At 45.1% G+C, this 18,151-nt stretch overlaps 1 protein-coding gene across 4 annotated transcripts in view; it reads right to left on the bottom strand.

The window, feature by feature from the left end:
- Positions 1 to 18,151, bottom strand: part of LOC135310082 (signal peptide peptidase-like 2B) — a 41,297-nt gene that overhangs the window by 22,203 nt on the left and 943 nt on the right. For 3 of the 4 annotated variants that reach the window (XM_064469261.1, XM_064469264.1, XM_064469263.1), the window contains exons 2-9: positions 10,599 to 10,718; positions 7,805 to 7,987; positions 7,032 to 7,121; positions 6,552 to 6,691; positions 5,727 to 5,866; positions 4,763 to 4,859; positions 4,490 to 4,606; positions 286 to 367 (exon numbers count right to left, since the gene is read on the bottom strand). In XM_064469261.1, coding sequence (XP_064325331.1) covers positions 286 to 367; positions 4,490 to 4,606; positions 4,763 to 4,859; positions 5,727 to 5,866; positions 6,552 to 6,691; positions 7,032 to 7,121; positions 7,805 to 7,987; positions 10,599 to 10,718 — 969 coding nt within the window. The remainder of the gene's footprint in view (positions 1 to 285; positions 368 to 4,489; positions 4,607 to 4,762; positions 4,860 to 5,726; positions 5,867 to 6,551; positions 6,692 to 7,031; positions 7,122 to 7,804; positions 7,988 to 10,598; positions 10,719 to 18,151) is intronic. The other variant, XM_064469262.1, reaches the window with a different exon arrangement.

The raw sequence follows: 18,151 nt of genomic DNA, 5'->3' as shown, positions 1-18,151 counted from the left end.
AAAACAAACCATCAAAAAACCAAAACCCAAAAAACCTCCACAGGTGAGTGTGCGATGTGTGATTTACTAGTATTCAACAGTCTACAGAACTTTAAGTTACCAAACACCATGTGTAACAACCACATGCCACTTACTGGTCTACATCATACTCATGACATCACCCTTTTCCAAGCTACATATGAATGGAAATGCATTTCCAAGCCAAAGTACTCCATTGTAAGCAGCTCTTCTGTTCAACTATATGCAGGCACACATCCTCTTTTTACATCTGTTTAACTTTCATACCTTAAATGTGGGCAGGCGAATTGTTTTCAACATGTAAAGACAGAAAGCGATTCCTAAAGCATCTTGCAGAACCCAGGCCCACCTAAAGAAAGAGAGTAACATTTTTGCAGGAAACAGTAGGAAAGCCAGACCAAGCCTTGTCCTCACTAAGGACCTGCTTGGGACAGAAAACTTTATTAGCAGTACTTGCTTGAAATCAGTATTGTCAGCACGGATTCACAAATGGGAATCTTCTACGATGAAATGACTGGTTTAGTAGATGAGGGAAGAGCAGTGGGGATACTGACTGTCTAGAACTCAACGACGGTAATTATAAGGTTGAGTGCTTATGGGTAAGGATGAGGGGGAAGGCCAATAAGGCAGACATCCTGGTGGGAGTCTGTTATAGACAATGCAACCAGGATAAGGAGACAGATGTAGTATGCTAAAAGCAGTTGGCTGAAGTCTCACAATCTCTAGCCCTAGATCTCGTGGGAGACTTCAACTTACCAGATATCTGTTGGAAATACAACACAGCAGAGAGAAAGCAGTCTCGGAGGTTCCTGGAGTGTGTGGGAGATAACTTCCTGATGCAGCTGGTAAGTGAGCCAACCAGGGGAGGTGCCCTGCTGGCCCTGCTGTTTACGAACAGAGAAGGCCTGGTGGGTGATGTGGTGGTCAGAGGCTGTCTTGGGCTCAGCAACCATGACATGATAGAGTTTTTGATTCTTGGAGGAGTAAGGAAGAGGGTCAGCAAAACCACTACCCTGAACTTCAGAAGGGCAGACTTTGGATTGTTAAGGAGTCTGGTTAACAGAGTCCCTTGGGAGACAGTCCTGAAGGGCAAAGGAGTCCAGGAAGGCTGGGTGTTATTAAAGAAGGAAGTCTCAAAGGCGCAGGAGCAGGCCGTCCCCATGTGCCGTCAGTCGAGCAGGCAGGGGAGAAGACCGGCTTGGCTGAATAGGGAGCTTCGGCTGGAACTCAAGAAAAAAAGGAGAGCTTACCGCCTTTGGAAGAAGGGGCAGGTGACTCAGGAGGACTACAAGGATGTTGTGATGTTATGCAGGGAAAAGATTAGGAAGGCGAAGGCCCAGCTGGAACTTAAACTGGCCGCCACCATTAAAGATAACAAAAAATGTTTTTATAAATACATCAGTGACAAAAGGAGGGCCAGGGAGAATCTCCCTCCTTTGTTGGATGCGGAAGGTAACCTTGCCAGGAAAGATGAGGAGAAGGCTGAGGTACTTAATGCTTTCTTTGCCTCAGTCTTTAAGTCACAGTGGTCATCCTCAGGGTTGTCAGGCCCCTGTGCTGGGAGATGGAGATAGTATGCAGAATGAAGTCCCAGTTGTTGAAGAGGTGGCAGTCACCGACCTGCTCCTTCACCTGGATGTTCACAAGTCCATAGGGCCAGATGGGATCCACCTGAGGATACTGAGGGAGCTGGCAGAGGAGCTCACCAAGCCACTCTCCATCATTTATCAGCAGTCCTGGTCAACCAGGGAGGTCCCAGATGACTGGAAACCAGCAAATGTGACGCCCCTCTACAAGAAGGGTCGGAAGAAGGATCCAGGGAACTACAGGCCTGTCAGCCTGACCTCGGTGCCAGGAAAGGTCATGGAGCACATCATCTTGAATACCATTATGCAGCACATGCAGGACACCCAGGGGATCGGGCTCAGCCAGCATGGGTTTATGAAAGGGAGGTCCTGCCTCACTAACCTGGTCTCCTTCTATGATAAGGTGACCCACTTAGTGGATATGGGGAAGGCTGTGGATGTTGTCTACTTGGCCTTTAGTAAGGCCTTTGACACTGTCTCCCACAGCATTCTCCTGGAGAAGCTGGCTGCTCACAGCTTGGACAAGTGCACCCTGCGCTGGGTTAAAAACTGGCTGGACGGCCGAGCCCAGAGAGTAGTAGTGAATGGAGTCAAATTCAATTGGCATCTGGTCACGAGTGGTGTTCCCCAGGGCTCAGTGTTGGGGCCAGTCCTGTTCAGTATCTTCATTGATGATCTGGATGAGGGGATTGAGTGTACCCTCAGTATGTTTGCAGATGACACCAAGCTGGGTGGAAGTGTTGGTCTGCTGGAGGGCAGGAAGGCCCTACAGAGGGACCTGGACAGGCTGGATCGTTGGGCCGGAGCCAACGGTATGAGATTCAACAAGGCTAAGTGCCGGGTCCTGTGCTTGGGTCACAACAACCCCATGCAACACTACAGGCTTGGGGAGGAGTGGCTGGAGAGCTGCCTGGAGGAAAAGGACCTGGGGGTGTTGGCTGACAGCCCCCTGAACATGAGCCGGCAGCGTGCTCAGGCAGCCAAGAAGGCCAAAGGCATCCCGGCTTGTATCAGGTATAGTGTGGCCAGCAGGAGCAGGGAGGTGATAGTGCCCCTGTACTCAGCCCTGGTGAGGCCGCACCTCGAGTACTGTGTGCAGTTTTGGGCCCCTCACTACAAGAAGGACAGCGAGGTGCTGGAGCGTGTCCAAAGAAGGGCAATGAAATTGGTGAAGGGTCTAGAGAACGAGTCTTATGAGGAGCGGCTGAGGGAGCTGGGATTGTTTAGTCTGGAGAGGAGGAGGCTGAGGGGAGACCTTATCACTCTCTACAACTACCTGAAAGGAGGTTGTAGCGAGGCGGGGGTCAGTCTCTTCTCCCTGGTAACAAGCGATAGGACGAGAGGAAATGGCCTCAAGCTGTGCCAGGGGAAGTTTAGGTTGGATATTAGGAAAAACTTCTTCACCGAAAGGGTTGTCAGGCATTGGAACAGGCTGCCCAGAGAGGTGGTGGAGTCTCCATCCCTGGAGGTGTTCAAAAAGAAGGGTAGATGTGGTGCTTGAGGATATGGTTTAGTGGTGGACTTGGCAGTGATAGGTTAGTGGTTGGACTCGATGATCTTGAGGGTCTTTTACAACCTTAACAGTCCTATGATTCTATGCTATTTTCTACCTAGACTTCAGTAAGGCTCTCCACTGAGAATCTCCCATAAAATCCTCATAGAGAAACTGAAGTACAGGCTGCATGAGCAGACAGTGAGGTGGACTGAAAACTGGCTGAACAAGGTCAGTGGGTACCAATATGGGAAGTGCTGGGGTCCTTTGGCCTGTGTATATGTGTACACCCTTGTGTGCTGGGGGAAGTCTAGAGCTGGGGTTGTTTTTTGATTGTGTTCTGCAAGTTAGGTATAGAAGTACCAGGCTCTTTGGTTTACTCTCAATTTCTAGGATCAAACAGAAGTAGGATTTGAGATACAGAACACTTAAGGTTTCCCTACAATTGCTAAGGTCTAGATGCAGATGAGAGATTATACTGATATGAACAATTCCTGAGCAATTGCTGATGGAGCTTTGTGCAGGGTGACACTCAGGCCCACTCCAGCTTTGGGGCAGAAAAATGCATTTCCTAGTCTTAAATGTCCTAGGTTGGAATAGTTCCATGGTACTTCTGTACTCCTCAGTCTGACACTTCTCTATAAGGTGTTTCAGAGTTGGTCCTTCCTGCATTTATGAATTCTGCCAGTGAATGATCCACAGCCTTAACACAGAAAATGGATCCCCCAAAGGCAGTAACAGGCATTCAAGGCACAAGCAAGACATCTTTGGTACCATCAGCAGAAACACAAGCCAGCATTTCAGATCCAACACAGAATCCCTGATAGAGGGACCAAGAAGATGAACACATCATGTATATATGGAGAAATTGGAGCATCTGGGAGTGAGATAAAGGGTAAAAAAAAAAAAAAAAAAAAACAAAACCAAAAACAAACAACAAAAGTGATATGAAGAACATGCTATAATTAGGTACCACAGCAATACCAGACACAGAGAATTAGTTACTCATACCAGACAGCTGAAAGAAACTAAACATCTGACAAGGTTCACAGCTCTTATTCTCTCTGAGCAAATGCACATGCAGACCATCACCTGAAGAAATGTTAGACAACTTGTGTCCAACTTTCCATACCACTTCTGAAAAGCCAAAGAGATCAGAATATGGACTGGGACTCGGAGAAATTCAACCTTAACAAGAGACAGTTTTCTTTAACTTAAACCAACAAGACAAAGATGAAGCGCATAAGGAACAACTAAGAATTTCTGCCCAAGTCTCTAGTTTCTTTCCTGTCACTCCTAAATTCTGGATAAGTTTAGGCTTCTACAGATGTCAGTTACTTATACTATAAAGCATATTACAATTTCTAGCACGGAAACAAAAATATACACTTACTGATCTTCATTTCTGAAGACTCCCCAGACTATGCTGACAGAGATACAAAACACCACCAATAGCAACATCTGGACCTGTGGACGCTTGTGAAAATAAGGCAAGTTGTTGTCTGGGATTCTGAAAATTAAACACACCAAAACTACAGTTGTCTATGCAGTTACCCTCCTCCTTTATAAATATTTTGAGGTATGAAACCACCTTGTAAATCCCACACCTACCCAACATTATAAAAAATTAATTTTGCCTATTAAAAATTTAGGAGTTGCCACATACCTACACTTTCCCAAGGGGAATCTTCTTACAAAGGGAGACAGACAACTGTAAAGACCAATTGAGGCAGCCAGGCAGAATATTCCTATGATAACGTAGACTGAGAAGGGAAAAGTAGTAAGACCAAGTAGGATAAGGTAAGAGGTGCTTTTGTTCATATCCCAGCTGAATACAGAACAGAATCAAAAAGCCTGAATGAGAAATAAGGCTTACACTTCACCAGTGAAAGTTAAATTCAGAGACTTCAAATGATTGTTCATTAGATTTATGCTCTTTAGGCATCTAATTCTAGCTCATTTTACTCAGATGTACTTTATGCAATAGCTACTTCAACGAATCAAAACCTCTGTGCTAATATTCTTAAGTAACTCATTAAATCATAAGCCTAAAAGGCAATTTATGGTGAAGTATTTATCTTCTCATTATGAGTATACGTGAGGGTTACAAGGGAACTCTTAAAATCCCTCAGTAGCAAAATGAATTATTACAGATGGGATGCATCTTTCATAACTTCCTCAGAAATAGGAGGATGGAAGTTCCAGTGCATTAGGCTCACATGTTCTCTTGTCAATCACTTCGATAATCATCAGTAGAAATTTATCTTTATAAAGATTAAAAAATTGATCCTGGATCCCATAACTCAACTTCAAATTGAGCATCAATAGACAAGTATAGGTTTAAGAATACCTTTGACAAAAATAAAAGGTAGAGGACATTAAGCCTGTGTCTACTTAATAAGCTTTAACATTTGAAAGAAGCTCTGTGATCACCTAATGCAACTGCACTAAAAGTAGGTATAGAAATCTACTCAGTGGATTTTCTTAGAGGGTTTTAAATCATATTGGGATGAAGAAACATGGCAGAAGACAGCTGTTTCATAATTATTTTCACAGTAAAAATTATCTTTAAATGATGGCAGCCTTGTCATATTGAAGACGTATCAATACAAATACAACTTTAAGAGTACCTAAGTGGTCATAGAAGAAATAAAGGAGGACCAACATCAAGCAGCACATGACTACAAATACACAGATCATTATTGGAGTCACATCAACTGTTTCATCATGTTTCTCTGCCCCGTCATCACGTTTGTGCTTCATGTACCGCCTGAAAGAGTTAACACGGCTATCATTAGTCCATTCCTTCTCCGACAAAATATAAAAGGGCACTGAATCTTCAGCAAGAACTACATGAGGTTGGAAAACATGACACGACACCAATGCCTGTGTTGATTTCCCCTCAAGTCATTGGAACTCCACATTTTACATGGATGTATGAACATCAGATATAACATAATGCATAAAACAGTAATTGCTGCATTAGTTTATCAAGAGTACTATTTTTCATTCACTAACAACTCAGAAGCCTGAAAATTACCCCAGAATAATTTACTGACTTCAGAAGAAATCCTAAAGTTAGGTGTGTATATAAATTAAGTGTTAGAATTTTTTTTACAAAAGATTTTTATGGTGAATTTTTGCAAAAGCCCAAACAGGAAGCCTATTACTATCCAATTTTCCTTCTGAGCTTTTCAAAAGTTGGGCTTTTTGACAAGACAAAATACTAAAATACTCTTACATACAAATTATACTCTAATAATTTCATACAGTGACAAAGCTGATATAAGACTCAGGGTCCTTCAAATGTCACATCAGCATTTTCCCATTCTGGTTATATAGACAGTCACCAAAGGTCATTAACAGAGCTACCAGGTGATCTTTAAACGAATAACATGTATTTTTTTTCTGTGAAAAATACCAGAAAACTGATGTACTACATTCCAGTTACTCACTTTTTCACATCTCTGCTTCCTGCCCAGTAGCCTCCAATTGCAACGGTCCCCACAGCCATGATAAATATAATCACCATGTTATAGTCTAGCACAGGCTCATTTGGTGCATACATCACCCCCTTCACTGAGCTGCCGAAACTCTGGGGAGGTAAGTACAAGTTATGAAGGACTTGCAAAGTGTTATTTAGTTTTCACTAAGCAACCCCAGAATCAAGCTTTATTATAAATATTTAGGAGCAATCTGTTGGCTCTACTATTAGTGATATTTATTGCCAGCACCAGGCTCAATTTTGATTTTATTCTCAAGAGGAGAAATAACCACCCAAGAGAATGGCTTTTTTTAAAAAAACATAATAATGCAATCTTCATGAGTACAACTCTCTATAGATTCAAAACTCCTAAGATGGACTTCAAATACTGTTGAGCAATGACTCATTTAAATGAGATAACATGAAACAGAGCATTTAGTGTCAAGTCTACCTTGCCAATATCCAACATATCAGCATAACTGAGCAGAGCCACAGGAATATCAATTTCTTCATATTGACTCCTGTTACCCCCAGGAGGAACCTGAAAGACAGTTCAGACCAGGTAAGAATATATTCATTTCTTCAAATACTTCTACTACTTCAAAAAGGTTAAAGTTGCAAGTTCTGTTTATGTTAATTTGGAAAATATTCTAGAAAGGAACGTAATGACAGCAAAAACTCAGTTTCCGGTAAAACATAAGTCATTAAAGACTAACAGCAAAATGCAGCAACCAAACTTCAAGCCGTATCTTTTGCACATCAGGGCCATGGTTTTATGACCGATGTGTGCCTCTGGTATTGACTACAGTATTCAAAACTACTAATTTTACAAAACATACACTGGTGATCCTCCAGCTGAATCTAAAGCACCAGATTCACTGTGCTCTAGATCTCATTGAAGGTAGTAGTATGAATCAAGGAACCAACCTCTTTCTTTGATTCCAGTATCTCATAAGGATAACTCTGAGCCCTTGACTTGAACGTTACATGGGATCTATGCAGCACTCTTCTTACTTAAATGACTACCTCCTCTTGTTTCATTAATCCTTCCGACAGCTGTATTATTTCCACACATAGCTATGCAATGTACATACATGCATAAACACACACATCTGTATTATTTATTTTAAAGAGGAGCATCAAATACCAACATTGAGCACCGAAAACAAGACAATATCTAAAATCAGGAGTCTCAGCAATACAAAAAGATAGAAAGAGCCTTACCAATCTCTCTCTGCTAACAATGAGCAGCCCACGAGCTCCATTTATCTGAGCAAGCCTCACTTTCTCATAGAAGGTGCAATTCCCTCGCATCACCATGGGGATTTGATTATTAAATCCCCCATCGGGTACATCAGAAGGAGAACACAAAACAGATGCTGTCTGATCCTGCAGTTGTAAGAGTGACTGAAAAGAAACAAGTTAATTAAATACATATATGTAAAATAATATTACAAAAAAAGTCAACAGCAGAAACCACAGACTTTCTAAAGGGTAATTTAGAACTTTAATGGAGTGATAAGAGTATTCTCAGAGAAACCTGAAAGCTGAAACAGTGCTGCCCTCTCTATTACATAGGGTCCTGCCTTGCTTCACCTTACTGTACAGGATTCTGCTGATAATTAAAGTTGGGTTATGTTCTGCACTTGCACTTGTTTTCTTCAGTGCTGTTGCTGTTCTGATGCACACGTCCAGGACATAGGATTACAGCAAAGTGTTATATTATAATTGCTAGCGTGGCACAGAGCGGCAGGGTGAGATGATGTAGGGCATGAACAGCTAGAAACACAAACCAGGCTGGGGTGAAGCAAAAAAAGCATAGGTGTAGGGGAACAGACAGGGATCGGCGACCGGAAGATCACGGGCTGTGACGGAAAGATAGACTCCTCCCCATAGGAGTGGCAGGAACAGGAAGCGCAAGAGCTATATAAGCGTGTGACGCAGTTAAATAAACGGACATTTTGTATCCATCATATTGATGTCTGTGCATCACTGTCCCCAGGGTGGGTAGAGCCCTGTGTCCCGGAGATATGTGGCCCAAGATAAGTTCTCCCATAGAAGCGTACAGCAACACATAGGCAACAAAAATAAATTTCCATTTTGAAACCAACCAAATCCAGTCAGCCGAGATTTTGGATCCTAAGCACCTGGATATGGATTTCTAAACTGCTTCTCTCACTGCTTGTGATTCAGATATGTTGCAGGCCTGCCCCAATTCCTTAGTTTTGGCCCTCCTCAGACCCAAAGACATCTACTCTGGTGTCTTTACACAGAAACAGCCCAAATACATTTAAAGATTTTAGAAATAACACTGGCACAAATTGTTCCTTGCAAAACCTGAATAAGAACCCAGTTGTATTTGCAAGTCACCTGAAAAAAACAATTATCTATGAAATAACTGATTCTTGGTGTGAGCTGTACTAACAGAAGCAGGTCACAGCCCTGCTCTTGCTGGGTTTGAGAAGTGTCAGGGTAAAGTTTTAACCTGAAAAGCTGACGCATGTAACACTTCTAGAAATCCACAGGCACGTGATACAATACCAAATACCTGTATAACTGACTCTACTGTTTTAGGAGGGAAAGGTAAGGGTCAAGCTGTTAGTAGCTCCGAGCTTATTCAGAAAACTGCTGCCTCCAACCTGGCTCCTACTTTAGAGACAGTAAAATATCTCTACGCACACTTCCTGGTTGTCCAGGTTTTGGGAAAGCTTATCAGCTCTATCAGAGGACAAGACAAATGCAGAGTGAACTCATGGTGCACTGTATCGTCTCAGTTAATAAACTGTATTGCTGGAGTACTGGAGGGAAGGAGAAGGAGGGAGAATGTGAAGGAAGGGAAAGGCAGAGGGAGAGCTGAGGAAGGAAACAGGGATAGGCAAGGGATATAGCATAAGCAACCCAAGTGCTCTGTGGAAGGCAGGTCAGAACCTACTGAGTGCTTCAGTTTCAGTTCAGTGCAAGCTACTCTGGACTACATTAGCTCCTGCAGAGCTACTGAAATATGTCTCCAGTGAATTTTTATGAGACTGGTTGAAACAAGATGTCTACAGTACCATCCCCCGCTCTCAAATCCTAGAGTCTAGAATGCTAGAGACTCCATGGGAGGTCTGCCTGGATCCAGCTGAATGAGACCACCCTAAGCCTCTCAAACCAGCTTCATGCACTTCTGCATTCCCACTTCTGCTGCTGAAGCAAAGCAATACAGTGCGTACATGCACTGACTTCATTACACAGAGCCAGGTCAAGCGCAAGAGTTTATGAGCTGGGTCTACACAAGGCAAAGGCAGCTGCAGCATCTATGTATCTAGGCAGTAATCTGCAGTTGCAATAAACACACCATGGGTAATTAAGAACTGATTATGCATTGATAAGGAACATTAATAATTCTGTGCAGCACTCAACTGGTAGATTAAGGAATACAATGTATACAGAGTATCAGTCAACTATTCCACATCTTCCCCAATTAGCAGCTCATTCAAAGCGCATTTGCCGATTTCATCATCCAGTGACAGTAATTTTCTCTCATGGAAGAGTGTGAAGAATTGACTCAATTGTCAGCTCTGGATCAGCTTTGGATAATGCAGCAAAAGCTTGACACAATTTGTGACTACTTATTCTTACACTTGACAGAACTATGAACCACTGAGAAAGCACTAAAGGTCACAGTTCAGTATATTAGCAAGGCTATGTGGTACTTTTTGTATCATATTGACATACAAAAGCTGCTTTCCAACCACAGGTAAGGGCCATTTTCATTTAATTGATCATATTGTGCAAAAAGAAGATTTTTGTTTTGAACCAGAAATAGTTGTTACCTCTGCACACAGTGTGGAGAATAATGCTGTCACCAGAGCACTGCCTAGGGTGATCTTAACAGATTTAAAAAAAATATTTTTTAAGTAGATCAAACAAAGCAGTTGCTTCAAATTCTACTAATCTAAGTTAGAAATTAGAAGCTTCCCTGTAACAAAGACATTTTTTAATACATTCTGCTGTCATGGCTTGGCTAGGTACTTACAGCTTTACCCAGATCATGTGGCAAATGGGCCCACTGAGAGTTAAAGAGGATACAGTAGTCTTTTCCTTTGCTGCTCCCCTTCTCTGAAAGTACACGTACCATCCCATACTCGCAATACACCTGGAAACGTAACAAAAATTTCACTACAAGAATATTGGGTCATGTGAAATAGCACAACGATGGGCATAACTTACTGTTGACTAGCCTGCCTTGTGTTTTAAAGAAAAACAAAAGATTCTACAAAGTTTCAGTACCTGTACAGGGAGTACAGCGTAATTTGTTCTTATTTCCATTATACATCAAACACAGACTCAGATATATTAGGAAGATTCCCTCCTACACAGCAACTGGTGAAAGAATCAAATGAAACCTCACTGAATGTTACTGGATGTGTTTAAAAAAACACAAAACAAAACACTAAACAAAAACCTCCAAAAAAACCAACCCAACCACAACCAACCCCAAAAAACACAGCCAGAATGGCACATACAACCAGAGCAATAGAAAGAAGCTGGACTACTGCAAAACAGAAAAGAAACCTAGAGTAAGAGGCCTGGCCCCTACCCACTCCTGAAAATACAGCCTGAAGTAATGACAAATTCCAGATTCACATCACTCCAAAACTGATATTCAGAAGGGCAGACTTTGAATTGTTAAGGAGTCTGGTTAACAGAGTCCCTTGGGAGGCAGTCCTGAAGGGCAAAGGAGTCCAGGAAGGCTGGGTGTTATTAAAGAAGGAAGTCTCAAAGTCGCAGGAGCAGGCCGTCCCCATGTGCCGTCAGTCAAGCAGGCAGGGGAGAAGACTGGCTTGGGTGAATAAGTTAAGGTTTTCCAACCTTAACGATACTATGATAATGCCATACTCAGCAATGAAAAATAAAAACACTCTTTTCAAGGAGGTTAGCCATCTTTTGCTCAGGATCTGGCTGGGCATTGGTCTACCTGTGGGAAGCAATGAGTGATGGCATTTGAATCACTTGTTTTCTTTCCTTCTTCTTCGCCTTTGCTTATTAAACAATGTTTATCCCAACCCACAAGTTTTCTGGCTTTTTGTGCTGGTTTTGGCTGAGAAGGGGTTAATTCTCCTCACTTTGGGGGTCAGCTACCTCTCCAGCTTCCCGAGCTCTGCCGCCTGGTGGGGGGGGGGGGGGGGGCTGGGAGGGGCAGGGCCATGGTGGGGGCGGCTGACCCCGACTGGCCAATGGCAGGTTCATTCCATACCATGTGACACCATGACCAGTATATTGGGGGGGGGGTAGCGCGCGGCTCGGGAGCAGCATGGCGTTGGGTCGGTGGGCGGCTGGTTTCAGCTGTTTGTTCCCCTCTCCCCTCCCTTCCCCCCTCCCCCAGGGCCTCGCGCCTCTCGTTGTTCTCCTTTACATTCCATTTCTGTTGTTGTCTCTTTTAATTTTCATTATTAAACTGTTCTTAACCCAACCCACGAGCGTTACCCTTCTGATTCTCTCCCCCATCTACCGGTGGGGGAGTGAGCAATCAACTGTGTGGGGCTGAGCTGCCGGCTAAACCACGACAGTCTTTTTGGTGCCCAACGTGGGGCTCAAGGGTTGGAGATAACAGCTGCTGGTCAGAGCACCACGTTGTCCTTTTTGCAGTTGGTGTTAAAGATTGATGTTGGTTTGTTTAGTCTGCTGTGTTCTGCTGTGATTAGTAATGTTTTGCCTACAAGATTTGTTATACAAACATTCGTTTTCAGCTTTATCTGGTATTTGGGGTTTTTGCTGAAACCGTTACTGTACTTTAGATACCACCTTGTTGAGGCAATTAGCAATTATACCTCCTCCTCTGAGAGATTTTATATGGAGGAAATACAGAATAGTACCTTTGCAACTTTGTTCTATGATGTCTCGCCTCTATTACAACAACCTTTTTGTATCTTGAACATCCTTGGGTGGTTAAGGTGCACTTACTGTTAGTTTTTGGGCATGTTGTTTTGGTTTTGACTAAGCAACTCAAGAATATCACCCAGAAATCTGCCCCAAGGCTTGACAGTTATGAGTGGCAGGGCATGTGGGATAGCATGGGCAAATACCTAGGGCAGTGGGCACCCCCAGTGTTTTGGAGTTTCACCCCCGAACAAGTGCAGAATCCTAAAAAACTAGTAGATTATTTGGACAAAGTATGTTGTTATGCTGGGAACTCCAGAGAGACACAGATAACTGCAATGTGCTGGGGCCTGGCCCATGCATACCGAGCCCTGCTCAACAGTATTCAGTGCCCCAAAGGGGAAGAGAAGGTCTCTGGCTTGAAATGCAAACTGACTGGCACTGTAGTCACTCCAGCCCTGACGACAGGCACTGCAGCCACTCAAACCCCCACAACAAGTACTGGAAATGGTTCAGAAAATAAACCCGTACCAGTATCAGTTGCCCCCATGCACAAGTCCTTCACTCTGAAAGAAAGGTATCCCTTCAAAGATGTTGTTACATATCACCCAGGAAAATGGACAACTATGGAGAAAGGCATCCAGTATCTAAGGGAATTAGCTGTGCTTGAGGTGATTTATGGTGACCTGGATGATCAACGGTCATCCAAAGATCCAGATGAAGCTGAGTGCACATGACCCATGTGGCGGCAGTTTGTACGGACCGCACCAACTTCGCATGCAAACTCATTGGCAGTAATGTCCTGGAAAGATGACAAGGCACCAATGGTGGCGGAGGTGATTGATAGACTCCGGGATTACGAAACAAATATCTCTTCCTCGCTCGTCTCTGCTGTGGAGAAACTATCCCAAGAGGTCCAGCAACTCAAAGAAGATCTGTCCTACTCCCCACCTCGACAGAGTAGTGTCTCAGCTGTTAGGAATAAGCATCCTTTGGCTCAAAGATGGGGATACACACCACGGGCCACCCTATGGTTCTACCTGCGTGACCACGGAGAGGACATGAGGAGGTGGGATGGCAAGCCTACCTCGACCCTACAGGCACGAGTACATGAACTGCAAGGAAGAACAGTCACTCAGGGAGGCTCTTCCAGGAAAGCTGCTGCTCCAGTTTCCAGTGAGCAAGTCCCCAGACAGAGGGGTAGAAGCGCTGATTTTATTTCTAAGTGTAATAGAGGGACTCCTGATTCACATTTACAGGAAGTGAGTTGTGACTGCCATGATCAGGACTAGAGGGGCCCTGCCTCCAGCCGGGTGGAGGAAAGGGATAACCGGGCTTACAGGACTGCGTGAATCCAATGGCCTGGCATGTCCGACCCACAGGAGTATAAAGCTTTAGTGGACACCGGCGCACAGTGCAGCTTAATGCCATCAAACTATATAGGGGCAGGACCCATCAGCATTGCTGGAGTGACAGGGGGATCCCAAGAGCTAACTGTATTGGAGGCCAAAGTGAGTCTCACCGGGAATGAGTGGCAGAAGCACCCCATTGTGACTGGCCCAGAGGCTCCGTGCATCCTTGGCATAGACTGCCTCAGGAGAGGGTATTTCAAGGACCCAAAAGGGTACAGGTGGGCTTTTGGTGTAGCTGCCTTGGAGATGGAGGAAACTAAACAGCTGGCTACCTTGCCTGGCCTCTCGAAGGACCCTTCTGTTGTGGGGTTGCTGAAGGTCAAAGAACAACAGGTGCCGATCGCCACCACAACAGTGCACTGGCGGCAATATCATACCAACAGAGACTCTCTGATCCCCATCCATAAACTCATTCACCAACTGAGGAACCAAGGAGTCATCAGTAAGACCCACTCACCCTTTAACAGTCCCATATGGCCAGTGCAGAAGTCTAATGGAGAGTGGAGGCTAACAGTAGACTACCGTGGCCTGAACGAAGTCAGTCCACTGTTGAGTGCTGCTGTGCCAGACAAGCCAGAACTTCAATACGAACTGGAGTCAAAGGCAGCCAAGTGGTATGCCACAATTGATATCGCTAATGCATTCTTCTCAATCCCTCTGGCAGCAGAGTGCAGGCCACAGTTTGCTTTCACATGGACGGGAGTCCAGTACACCTGGAATCGACTGCCCCAGGGGTGGAAACACAGTCCTACCATTTGCCATGGACTGATTCAGACTGCACTGGAACAGGGAGAAGCTCCTGAACACCTTCAGTACATTGATGACATCATTGTGTGGGGCAACACAGCAGAAGAAGTTTTTGAGAAAGGAAAGAAAATAGTCCAAATCCTTCTGAAAGCTGGTTTTGCCATAAAACAAAGTAAGGTGAAGGGACCTGCACGAGAAATCCAGTTCTTAGGAATCAAATGGCAAGATGGTCGTCATCATATTCCAATCGATGTGATCAACACAATAGCAGCCATGTCTCCACCAACTAGCAAAAAGGAAACACAAGCTTTCTTGGGCATTGTGGGTTTTTGGAGAATGCATATTCCCAATTACAGTCTGATCGTAAGCCCTCTCTATCAAGTGACCCGGAAGAAGAATGATTTCAAATGGGGCCCTGAGCAATGACAAGCCTTTGAACAGATTAAACGAGAAATAGTCCATGCAGTAGCTCTTGGGCCAGTCCGGGCAGGACAAGATATAAAAAATGTGCTCTACACTGCAGCCGGGGAGAATGGCCCTACCTGGAGCCTCTGGCAGAAAGCACATGGGGAGACCCGGGGTCGACCCCTAGGGTTTTGGAGTCGGGGATACAGAGGGTCCGAAGCCCGCTATACTCCAACTGAAGAAGAGATATTGGCAGCATATGAAGGGGTTCGAACTGCTTCAGAAGTGGATGGTACTGAGGCACAGTTGCTCCTGGCACCCCGACTGCCAAGGGTGGGCTGGATGTTCAAAGGAAACGTCCCCTCTACACACCATTCAACTGATGCTACATGGAGTAAATGGGTTGCAGTGATCACTCAGGGGGCTCGAGTAGGAAACCCCAGTCACCCAGGAATCTTGGAAGTGATTATGGACTGGCCAGAAGGCAAAGACTTTGGATTATCACCAGAGGAGGAGGTGACACGTGCTGAAGAAGCCCCACTGTATAACAAACTGCCAGAAGATGAGAAGCAGTATGCCCCGTTCACTGATGGGTCCTGTCGCCTTGTGGGAAAGCACTGGAGATGGAAGGCTGCTGTATGGAGTCCTACATGACAAGTAGCAGAAAGTGCTGAAGGAGAAGGTGAATCGAGCCAGTTTGCAGAGGTAAAGGCCATCCAACTGGCCTTAGACATCGCTGAATGGGAAAAGTGGCCAGTGCTCTATCTCTATACTGACTCCTGGATGGTGGCAAATGCCTTGTGGGGCTGGCTGCAGCAGTGGAAGCAAAGCAACTGGCACCACAGAGGCAAACCCATCTGGGCTGCCACATTGTGGCAAGATATTGCTGCCCGGGTAGAGAAACTGGTTGTAAAGGTACGCCATGTGGATGCTCACGTCCCCAAGAGTCGGGCCACTGAAGAACATCGAAACAACCAGCAGGTAGATCAGGCTGCCAAGATTGAAGTGGCTGAGGTGGATCTGGACTGGCAACATAAGGGTGAACTATTTCTAGCTCGGTGGGCCCATGACACCTCAGGCCATCAAGGGAGAGATGCAACATACAGGTGGGCCAGTGATCGAGGGGTGGACTTGACCATGGATGTTATTGCACAGGCTATCCACGAATGTGACACATGCGCTGCAATCAAGCAAGCGAAGCGGGTAAAGCCTCTGTGGTATGGAGGACGATGGCTGAAATATAAATATGGGGAGGCCTGGCAAATTGACTATATCACACTCCCACAGACCCGTCTAGGTAAGCACCATGTGCTTACAATGGTAGAAACGACGACTGGCTGGCTGGAAACATATTGTATCCCCCACGCCACTGCCCGGAACACTATCCTGGGTCTTGAGAAACAAGTCCTGTGGCAACATGGCACCCCAGAGAGAATTGAGTCAGACAAAGGTACTCATTTCCAAAATAACCTCATAGACACCTGGGCCAAAGAGCATGGTATTGAGTGGGTGTATCACATCCCCTGTCACGCACCAGCCTCTGGGAAAATTGAATGGTACAATGGACTGTTAAAAACTACACTGAGAGCAATGGGGGGTGGAGCATTCAAGCACTGGGATACACATTTAGCAAAAGCCACGTGGTTAGTCAACACGAGGGGATCTGCCAACCGAGCTGGTCCTGCCCAATCAGAAATCCTACATACTGTGGAAGGGGATAGAGTCCCTGTAGTGCACACAAAAACTATGCTGGGCAAAACAGTCTGTGTTCTTCCTGCCTCAGGCAAAGGCAAACCCATTCGTGGGATTGCTTTTGCTCGAGGACCTGGGTGCACTTGGTGGGTGATGCGGGAGGATGGAGAAATCCCGTGTGTGCCTCAAGGGGACCTGATGTTGGGCTAAAACAGCCAATGAACTGAATGGCACAATGCGAACTGCTATATAATACTGTGTGTCACCTCTGTGTTATATCTAGATCATCATAGTACAAGCCTCCCAACCCATGGAAGATCAACTATGAAACAAGCCGTGCAGCAGTGATGGAACGATGACTGACTCGGTATGCAGCGACCCAACTCCACACACACACCATCTCTCCCACCCTGAAAGACTGATACGACAGATGGAGCCCAGAGTCATGGACTGGGTGAACTCAGTGGACATTTTAATGGACATTTTACAGGGAAGGTCCCTGAACTAAGGGAGTGATGTCTGTGTATTATGTTAAAGGATGGGAAGGGGAGGGGTGGTGGTTGGTACGGTTGTATTGCATCATATGGGACCTGGGCATGGAGTAAATGGTATGGAATAAGGGGTGGAGAATGTGCTGGCTTTGGCTGAGAAGGGGTTAATTCTTCTCCGGGGGGGGTGGTGTCGGCTACCTTTCTAGCTTCCACACTCTGCCCCGTGGCAGGAGGCTGGGAGGGGCAGGGCCATGGTGGGGGCGGCTGACCCCAACTGGCCAATGGGATGTTCATTCCATACCATGTGTCACCACGAATAGTACATTAAGGGGGGGGCAGTTTGCGGCTCGGAGGGCAGTGAGCAGTTGCATCGCATGCTGTTTGTTTCTGCAGTTCATTACCCTTCCCCCTCGGGTTTTGTGCCTCTCGTTTTTCTCCTTTACATTGCTTTTTTGTTGTTGTTTCTTTTAACTTTAGTTAAACTGTTCTTATCTCAACCCACGAGCATTACCTTTCTAATTCTCTTCCCCATTTACTGGTGGGGAAGTGAGTGAGCGTCTTTGTGTGGCTGAGCTGCCAGCTAAACCACGACAACAGGCAACCAGACCATTCTGTAACTGAAGATCACTGGCAAGGAATCAGTAAGGAGACAGGTACAGATGAGGGAAAAATGAAACTGTTAGGTTGAGATGTTACACCAACAATATGACGACATACTACCTGCCAAATTACCTAACAGTTAATAACTTTAAATGACACTTCAATGTTTTCAGAACACAAAACACCTAAACTTCAAACACAAAGGCTACATACCATGCAATGCAATAGCTAAAAATCCGCTCTCTCCTGTTCCAGGATTACACACTCAGTTTGTCACACCCGTAGAAGTTTATCACACAAAACTTATTAGTATTTTAAGTAATGAGAATGCAAGACTCGACACAGGCTATGGTGTGAGGTTC

The sequence above is a fragment of the Phalacrocorax carbo genome, chromosome 19 (genome assembly GCF_963921805.1).
Source record: "Phalacrocorax carbo chromosome 19, bPhaCar2.1, whole genome shotgun sequence".
In the NCBI taxonomy this organism is placed as follows: domain Eukaryota; kingdom Metazoa; phylum Chordata; class Aves; order Suliformes; family Phalacrocoracidae; genus Phalacrocorax; species Phalacrocorax carbo.
Note: the sequence above shows the minus strand (reverse complement) of the source record. Positions and strands in the feature narration are given on the sequence as shown.